The sequence below is a fragment of the Hordeum vulgare genome, chromosome 5H, assembly GCF_904849725.1.
Source record: "Hordeum vulgare subsp. vulgare chromosome 5H, MorexV3_pseudomolecules_assembly, whole genome shotgun sequence".
NCBI lineage: Eukaryota > Viridiplantae > Streptophyta > Magnoliopsida > Poales > Poaceae > Hordeum > Hordeum vulgare.
The window spans coordinates 29,521,374-29,531,547 of record NC_058522.1 but is presented as its reverse complement, the minus strand read 5'-3'; the positions used below and the strand labels follow the sequence as shown (position 1 = coordinate 29,531,547).

At 48.3% G+C, this 10,174-nt stretch overlaps 1 protein-coding gene across 1 annotated transcript; it reads left to right on the top strand.

Moving 5' to 3' along the window:
* Positions 1 to 1,034: 1,034 nt before the first annotated feature.
* On the top strand, positions 1,035 to 3,109 carry LOC123395440 (pentatricopeptide repeat-containing protein At5g11310, mitochondrial). The gene has a single exon (XM_045090438.1). The coding sequence runs from the start codon at positions 1,035 to 1,037 to the stop codon at positions 2,664 to 2,666; it is 1,632 nt and encodes a 543-aa protein (XP_044946373.1). The 3' UTR covers positions 2,667 to 3,109.
* Positions 3,110 to 10,174: the final 7,065 nt, after the last annotated feature.

Genomic DNA, 10,174 nt, shown 5'->3' with positions numbered 1-10,174 from the left:
TCAGCCTTAATAACTGCATGCAAGCAATATTCATTTAATGACCTTTCTCCCAATGGTTGCATGCACGCATGCGTCTCCTAATTTTCTGTGTTAGGGCCTGTTTGGGATTAATCTACTTCAGAAAATTCAGTTTCGCTCCACCAAATTCACTTGGAAGCAGTTTGATACAGAAGTTGTAACTCTTTTAAGAGAGTATTTGACTTTTATCTTGCTCCAGCTTCAAGAATGAGAATTTTGGTAGAAAAGATATATCTGATTGGATGAGTGTGGAGAAACGAAGGGGTATCCACTTACTGGAGGCAGTGGTGGGCAATTTCTTTCCAACCCCAGCTTCTACATTTTTTAAGCACCTTCTAAAGAGCTTCACAAAAATATGGAATTGTACTCCAGATTCTATATTTTTTGCGGAGCGGTAATGTCGTGAAACTATACCGTTTGGCTTGTGTTTTTGGAGCGGAGCTGAATTTTAAAAAACAGAATAGTTCTATACAAACCCTTAATTAAGCCATGACGCAAAGTCAGTTTTTTAAATCTTCAAACGAATGGTCTTTAGCGGACGGAGGGAGTAGTCTCTTGTAATTTCAATTCTTACGCGGTCGCGACGTACTCTAAGAGCAAGTACAATAGTATAGCCAACTGCTGGCTATAAGCCATTGTCATGTCATCTATAGCTCACCTTATAGCCAACATGTACAATAGTTCATTGCAAAAGTGTACTACTTCTTTATTATATGGTCCACCTTTCATACTCACAAAATACCTAGGAGCACGTGGCTCTTAGCTAACAGCCCGCTTACCTTCTCCCTCCTTTTCTCTTTTCTCTAACTAAACAAAAATATATTAGTTTATTTCTTATAGCCAGCTGACTCAGCTCTATTGTACTTGCTATAAAAGAAACTCTGAATGTTTTGAATTCAGGAGCAACCATCCTGACCGTACATGCTGTAATCGGACGGCTACTCTAGAACGCAGTCGTGCCGGGGCAGGGCAAAGCAAGACCTCTGCCCCTTCGTCGTCAGACATCCGAACACGAAATGCAGGCTATGCCCGCCGCCGCCGCCGCCACTCCCGCACCTCGCAACGATTCCGCGGCCGCCGCCGCCGCCGCCGCAGTAGCCTCTATCCTCGCCGACGCGGACCCCGACGACCGCCTCCGTGCGTCCGGCATCAGCCCGGACCCCGCGCTGTTCCCGCACCTCCGCCAGTCGCTCACCACCCTCCCGGAGTCCGCGTTCCCCGCGCTCGCCCGCTGGGCCGGCTCCGCCGCCGCAGTCTCCCTCCTCGCCTCCCGCGGCCTCTTCGCAGCATCCTGGCGCCTCCTCCTCCTCCAGTCGCCTTCGTCTCCGCCCCCTCCCCTCGCCGCCTTCGCCCCGCTCGTCCGCCGCTACGCCCGCCTCGGCCGCTCCTCCGCCGCCCTCCGCGCGTTCCACTTCCTCCGCCGCCACCCCGACCGCTACACGCTCGATGGCGACGCCTCCCCCGCGGCGACCTCCCTCCTGAACATGGCCGTCGGGGCGCTCTGCAAGGAGGGCCACCCGCGCCCGGCCGCCAAACTCGTCGAGCGGTGCCGGCGCGAGGGGGAGCTGGCGCCCGATGAACGGACCTACAACATGCTCCTCGACGGCTGGTCCACCGCCCGCCGGATGGACAAGGTCGGGAAGCTCTGGGCAGAGATGCGCGTGGCCGGCGTGCGCCCGACGGTGGTCTCCTACGGGACTCTCATCAAGGCGGTTTGTCGGATGCAGCAGCCGGACCAGGCGGTGTCTCTCCTCGACGAGATGCGGAAGGAAGGGATCGAGGCGAATCTGGTGACCTGCAACCCCATCGTCCTCGCCCTTGCTCACGCCGGCCGATTTCGGGACGCATACAACCTGCTCGAGAAATTTCCTCTCTACGGGGTGGCGCCCAATATCTCGACATTCAACTCGCTCGTGTTGGCTTACTGCAAATATGGAGACCTTGCCGGGGCAAGTGGCGTGCTTAAGGCCATGACGGGGAGGGGCATCTTGCCAACGGCAAAAACGTACAATTACTTCTTCGTGTTCTTTGCCAAGACCGGCAATGTTGAGCTGGGGATGAATCTCTATAACAAGATGGTCAACAATGGTTATGTGCCGGACCAGACCACTTACAACCTCCTGGTCAAGATGTTGTGCGAGGCTAATCGGCTCGAATTAGTTGTGCAGATGATAAAGGAGATGAGAGCTAATGGCTTTGAGTCTGATCTGGCAACAAGCACCATGCTGATACATTTGCTTTGCCGAAGCCATCGGTTTGAAGAAGCATGTGCCGAGTTTAAGGACATGTTCCGCAGAGGACATGTGCCACAGTATATCACTTACAGGATGCTTATGAAAGAGCTAAAGCGGCTCGGTTTGGTTGAACTGGAAGGGAAGTTGACCGACCTAATGCGCTCAGTACCACATTCTACAAAGTTGCCTGGCAGCTACAGAGAAAAGGAAGGCGATAATGCTAAAGAAAAGAGAAAATTAATATTGGAGAAAGCTCAGGCTGTTTCCAATGTTCTGAAGGAGTGTAAAGATCCAAAGGAGTTGCACAAGCTAAAAGATGATGAAGAAACTGATGTCCAAGTCGCGGATAGGTTAGTAGCCAGCATCAGAAAAAGAGTATATGGTGGTGTCTCTAGGATAGCCTCTCTTCCTTGAACACCAAGTTGGCAAAATCAAATCATGAAGATTGACTGGATGATCAGAGATTTAGAAGTTGATCACCTAAGCACTTTATATTTCACACAGTTGATTGCCCTTTGGGATATTCAAGAAGCAATAAGAGATTGTAACCTCTAATCCTGTTTGGTTCTCTTTGTGGATTGGATATCCTTCATGTGAACTTTACAGAACAGAAGCAGTGGGCATGCATGAATTAATTTAGTGCTTCAGATGTGGCACGAGAGCACAGTAGCACACAAGCCTTCCCCATATGTGTAAGTAATATTTACATGCTTCCTGTTGTGCTCCTTCTATGCGATGTCAGTGTTGAATAACCTGGGCCTGTTAGATCACCCAGCTAATCAAGTCTTAGATATTGTGCTTAATCATGCATATGTGATGTACTTCTGATTCTTTTAGTTACAGATTACTTTGTTTCAGTTTTGGATTGATTTAGTGATGCCAGTGATGGGTCTCTTTGATTTAATGGATGCTCATATGAATTTTGGAGGATTAGAAATTTTAAGACAGTATGACATAGGATTTTTTTTTTCTGAAAGATTCAATTGTTTACTTTGGTAAATTTGGATGAGTAGTGGTGCCAGTTAAGAACTCGTTGCTGCAAGGGATTTCCCTTCAAATTCTGGAGGATTATTCCTTAGGAATTTCAGGATTGTGTTGAGAATTTTTTTCCCTAAGGATTCCAGTGCACTACCTTTCATAAAATCATAGAAAAATAAAATTCAGTTGAATCAAGCCTCTTGAAAATAACTGTTTCTTTTCTTACGATGCAATCAAACAAACCTGTTTGTGCAAATTCAATCTTATAGGCTTCGCCTGGGTATGCCAAATGCAATCCTTCGTTTTCCTATTCCTTCATTTTCTGTTGTCCTGCAAATCGACAAAGCCCTAAATGCTGTTGTGATATCCCTCCAAAAAGAAAAGAGGAACCCTACCTATACACGTGATGTGAGATCCCTAGGGGCGATTTTGGGAAAATCCTCCAAACCACTAGTGGGAAGTTCTTCATATCAGCAGTTGTCAGATTGAAATGGACGGACCCGATCGACTGTGTGAGATGGTACCCCACCTCTCAATTACTTATATATGTTTTGGTTTGTGTACCAGATAGTGTAGGAATGCTATCACAAATTAACTCTACCAAATTGAACAGAGGAACAAGGGGTGTAGACTTCCAGCAACCTTTTCAATATCAAAGGGGGGAAATCTGAAGGAACACAAGGTAGTAAATGCATTGAGCTCTTTCAATATCAAAGGGGGGAAATCTGAAGGAACACAAGGTAGTAAATGCATTGAGCTCCAGACAAATTTAGTTCTCCCTCCAATCCATATTAATTGTCGCCGCTTTAGTAGTTGTACTAAAGCGGCGACAATTAATATGGATTGGAGGGAATAATAAACTTTTTTTTCCCGAACCATGCGGGAGGACTGCATGTGAATAAATAGATACGTAGAAAGTAACGGGGAAGGAACTCCATACAAACTCTGAGTACAAATGGCCTCCATCCTCAAAACAACTCAAACAAAACAAGCCTTCAAAATAACTACTCCTACTAACAAGTAACAACAACCCAAGCACAAGAGCAGCTGCATAGCAAGGCAGATGGAGAAACAGCAGTCCACCAAAATGACCCTGAAGAAAGATTGACTAGACAGTTGGAGGAACAGCAGTCAACCAAAACGACCCTGAAGAAAGGTTGACTGGGACCGAAACAACAAGGAGCTGGCTCCGCTGAATCAAGACCCACTATCCCACATTCACTGGCGCCAAGGATACGCAAATACTTGCTGTAGCCCATAGCAAGCATCCACTCCAATTTGCTACAGAGTTTGCTGCCAGTGGTGCTAGGCGGCACGCAGCCGCATCAATAAACATTTTTTAGACCTTTCATTGTACATTCACATTGGGATACATAGATTGCTGCTCGCTGTCAATTGCAATTAAAGGTCTTAAGAATTTTCTTTTTAGATAAGCTCATCGCAGTCAATTGCAATTAAAGGTCTAAGAATTTTCTTTTTATATGTATTTAATAAAATAACTGAAATGTATAACTACAACGAGTCAGCGATTGCATGTTCCAACTGCATACTAGCTGCTAAAGCAAATGTGAGACCCCTAGGATCAGCACAGAAGGATTGCTTATCAAGTTCAGGCACCACAACGATACATATACAGGTAGTGCTTTCGTTGACCTGCATTTTTTTGTTCAGGCTCCTGAACTAGTGACAAGTTCATCTTATCTTTGATAAATAAAAAACTATGCCTCCTTATCTTCCATTCTACTAAGAGATGCATTACTCTATCCTGCATTTGGTGTTGTTCTTGCGCTGCTTTTGGTTCAGTTTGCCCAAGATCGTTGTATTCGGTTCTCCAATTAAATTTTACTAGTTGAATGCCCGTGCGTTGCCACGGACAAAAAAACTTATCTATCGAGACATTGATAAAACCATCATTGTAACTCCAAGAATGAGATCTCAAAAATATCACCTTACACTTCCCTATACATGCAATCGCCTCATGTAATTCAAGAAAAGCTATTGACATCGTTGTTAGGAATAAGCAACTTGTATTCCCATGAGGCCATAGGCCGGTATATATACATGTATAGGTGATGGACTATATGCAGGAAACCCCTTATATATTGGGATAAATACAAAAGGGTACATGACTTATATTATAACTCTAACACCCCCCTCAAACTCATGGTGGATGAACAACACTGAGTTTGAAGAGATAAAAGCCATGTTGTGCTCTAGTCTGGGCCTTCGTTAGGAAATCCGCCAACTGTAACTCGGAAGGCACATACTGAAGAGCAACAACCTGATCCTGCAAAGCAGCGCGCACATAGAAAGCATCAACACCAATATGCTTGGTGAGCTCATGCTTCACAGGATCGCGCGCAATGCTAATAGAACCTGTACTGTCAGATAAGAGCAGAGTCGGTGTAGTGACAGAAACACCAAAATCCTGAAGTAACCACCGTAACCAAGTCACCTCTGCCGTCAAAAGAGCCATCGCTCGCAACTCAGCTTCTGCACTCGAACGGGAAACTGCAATCTGTTTCTTCGTCTTCCAGGCAATGAGAGAACCACCAAGAAAAACACAGTAAGCAGAAAGTGAACGGCGATCTGAAGGATCATTATCCCACGTAGCATCCTAATAGGCCTGAAGCTATAAAGAATTGGAGCGAGGAAAGAATAGACGGTGAGAGATCGTGCCCTGAAGATATCGGAGAACACGGAGGAGATGATTATAGTGAACCGATGTGGGAGCAGAGACGAACTGACTCAGAATATGAACCGGATAAGAGATATCCGGACGAGTGACAGCTAGATAAACAAGACTGCCAACAAGATGACGATAACGCGTCGGGTCAGGCAGGGGATCACCATCAGTAGCAGAGAGGTGAACATTGAGCTCCATAGGAGTCTCAACAATGCCTCATCACTAAGAGCATCACGAGCAAGAAGATCCTGGATATACTTTTCCTGGGATAAAAGAAGCCATCAGAGGTAGAAGATACTTCAATCCTAAGAAAGTAGCGAAGAGGTCCAAAATCATACATAAGGAACTGCTCACTAAGGCGGGCCTTGACAAAGGCAATATACTCGGGGTCATCCCCAGTGATGACCATGTCATCAGCATAGAGAAGAAGAAGAGTCCGACCACGAGGAGAAAGGTGAATAAACAATGCTGGATCATGAACACTGGGTGAAAAACCAGCGACAGTCACCACAGAGGCAAAACGCTCAAACCAGGCACGGGGGGCTTGCTTAAGGCCATAGAGAGAGCGACGAAGACGACATACCATGCCATCAGGAACAGAATACCCAGGTGGTGGCTGCATGTACACCTCCTCACGCAGCTCACCATTAAGAAAAGCATTCTTAACATCAAGCTAAGAGATAGACCAGTGGCGTGTAGAGGCCACGGCAAGAAGTGTACGAACAATGGTCATATGAGCCACATGAGCAAAAGTCTCGTCATAATCACGACCATACTCCTGCTGAAAACCACGAGCCACAAGACGAGCTTTGTGACGCTCAAGAGAACCATCGGAGCGAGTCTTAACCTTGTAGACCCACTTACAAGTGATGGGACGGACTCCGGGAGGAAGGGAAACAAGATCCCACGTACCAGTGCGTTCAAGAGCAGCAATCTCTTCTGCCATCGCAAACTGCCATTCAGGATGAACAACAACCCGATGATAAGTAGTCGGCTCAAGAAAAGCAGCACCAGCGGTGGAAAATCCAAAGCGATCAACAGGCGGACGAGGACGAGAACGCAAGCCATAAGTAGGCTGAGACGAGGATGACGACAGATCCATAGAGGCATCCACAGAACATGAACGACGAGTGTAACACTGAGGAAAAGATGGAACAATGGAAGGAGGAATCGCCAAGATAGAATCGGGGAGTGGCGATGAAGAAGTCACCGGAGATGAAGGTGTAGAATCTGGTGACATGCTAGACGAGGAGACCGTGGAAGATGGTGGCGACAAATCAACTGGAGGTGGAGAAGTAGAGGGAGCGGAACGAATAAGCAAAGGCTCGACGGGTGTTATAGGTGTGTCAGAAAAAGTGAGGAAAGAGATATCCTCTACTGAAAAAGTCGAGGAAGATGGGCCTGGGTAGAAGGGACGAGACTCATCAAAAGTCACATCCCGAGAGATACGCATCCGACGACCGATAGGATCCCAACAATGATAGCCCTTATGCTCATCACTATAGCCTAAGAAGACACACTCAATAGACTGAGCGGTCAGTTTGGTGCATTCGCGGGGGGCAAGAAGAACATAGCAAACACAACCAAACAAGCGAATCATCGAATAATTGGGAGAATGATCAAAAAGACGCTCGAAAGGAACACCACCCTGTAGAGCAGCGGAAGGCTGGAAATTGATGAGATAGGTGGAGGTGGAGACGGCCTCAGCCCAAAAATGAGGTGGGAGAGAGGCAGCAATCATCAATGCACAAGCCGTCTCAAGAAGATGACGATGCTTGCGCTCAGCCACGCCATTCTGAGCGTGAGCACCAGGACTAGAGAATTGAGAGAGAGTCCCTTGCTCAGCAAGAACACCACGCAACATCTTAGAGATATACTCGCCAGCGGAGTCAGCACGGAACACACGAATGGGAGAAGAGAACTGAGTATGAACCATGGCAGCAAAACGCTTATAAATGGACAACACCTCACTATGAGAAGTCATGAAATAAAGCCATGTGTAACGAGATAAGTCATCTACGAAAATAATATAGTATTTATGACCCCCTTTCGAAGCGAAGGGAGCCAGACCCCATACATCAGAATGAACTAAATCAAAAGGACGCTTAGACACTGACCTCACTATGTGGATATGGTAACTGAATCTGCTTGCCAAGACGACAACCCTGACACTCTAAAGAGGCATCTCCTGAGACAGACCCCAGAAGACCTCGACGAACTAACGACGACAAACGAGAACCATACAGATGAGCAAGTCGATGATGCCACTGCTGGAAGGAACCAGTAGCCGAGGCGATCAAAGCGGAAGAACTGGCGATAGAGTGGGCAGCGGAAGGAACATGAAGCCAGTCCAACTCCCAAAGACCCTCAGAATCACGGCGGCGAGGACCAGCCCCAACCAGAGTGTGCGTGCGACAATACTGGACAAAACAAGAGTCAAGGTCAAGTATGGCACGACAACCAGAATCAGCAAGTTGACCAACGGAAAACAGATTCATGGTAAGTCGAGGAACATGAGAAACGTCAGGAACATAATAAGAAGGAGTGGTAAGAGTGTCTCTACTAACGTAAGGAAGGGGAGTACCATCAGCGGGGAGGACATGAACAGGAGAATCAAGCGATCGAAGAGAGGACAGAGTGGAAGAATTAGAAGTCATATGAAAGGAAGCTCCAGAGTCCAGAACCCATGGGGATGTACCTGACTGTGTAGAAGGTGGTTGCTCAGTGTGGGAAGCCTCAGTCACAGAACCAACAGTACCCGTCGAGGAAGAACCTGAAGCAGCGAGCAGACGCTTAAGTCTCAGAATATCCTGCTCAGTCAAAGCGATGGCTGAAGCTGTCGAGGTAGATGACGAAGTCGCTGTAGATGACGATCGCGCCTTGCGCAAGTGTTTCTTCTTCGTGTAGCAGTTGGACTCAATATGACCATCATTGTTGCAGTAGCCACAATGTGGACGGGGCGACTTGAGCCTCCAGAAGGAGTGGGCAAGAGCGGCGGAGCACTCGAGCGAGAAGGGGTCGGTGCAGCAGGTGGCGTAGAAAGAGCCCGAGCAGCGAGCACCGAGGGAACCTCCAGCAAACCAGCACCACGTAAGCGAGTCTCCTCAGCACGAATCTCAGAAAGCGCCTCCATGAGAGAAATACGGCCACGAGCAAACAACTGAGCACGACGAGGCTCAAACTCCTTACGGAGCCTAGACAGGAACTCATAGACGCGATGAAACTCCAAGTTGGCCTGGACAGCCTGGCAACAGGGTCAAGTACGACAACTAGCAGTGCGGAGAGAATCGAGCTGGCACTAGATAGCAGAACTCTGTGCATAGAAGTCATCAACAGTAGAGTCACCCTGCTGAAGAGCATGCTCCTGACGAATCACAGAGAGGTATAAGGCATCACCAGAGGGCTGATAGCGCTGACGAAGGCGGGTCCACATCTCAGATACAGTAGGAAGGCCCAGAAACTCCGAAGCAAACTGAGGCAGAACACTAGCAATGAGAACAACTGCAGCACGAGCATCCTCATCAAGCCACTGGGTGTAAACAGTCAGAGCACCATGATACACCTGAAGAGCCTCCTCATAAGCCAAGACCTTCTCATCATAAGCACTCACATCGGCCTCATCAACAAGCTTGGCCACATCCTTTGCGGTCTGAGGAGCATCTGCAGGAAGAGCCGGTGGGGTCGGCGGAGTGGGAGCCACGGGAGGAACCGGACATGGCGGACAACAGACCTCGCCAGAAAGAAAACCCAGAGGCGGATGCCACGCATGTGAATGCGCATGAAGCCAATAAACTCGGTGTAGTTAGTGCCATCAAAGATCACTGGACAACGAGGAACAACAATGTAGCCGGATGCAACAGATTTTTTTGGGAACTCAGTCAACGAACCGGGACCGCGTCTGACAGCAGGATTGGAGCCGACGCGATCTGGTGAGATGAGGCATCAGATCTGGCAGAGCCGTCTGATGGGAACCGCCTCGATCTGGCGAGGAGCCGGCTGATGGGAACCACGTCCGCATCAGGGAGCTGCCTCGATCTGGCGATCGCCTCGGCTGATGGGAACCGCATCCGCGTGAGGGAGCCACCTCGATCTGGCGAGGAGCCGGCTGATGGGAACGCGTCCGCGTGAGGGAGCCACAGCCGCCTCGATCTGGCTGATGGGAGGAATCGAGCTGGATCTAGAAGACGAGAAGCGGAACCGGGGAGCGACGACCTCGATCTGGAGCCGCCTCGACTGGAGATGGGAGCGATGCGGGATG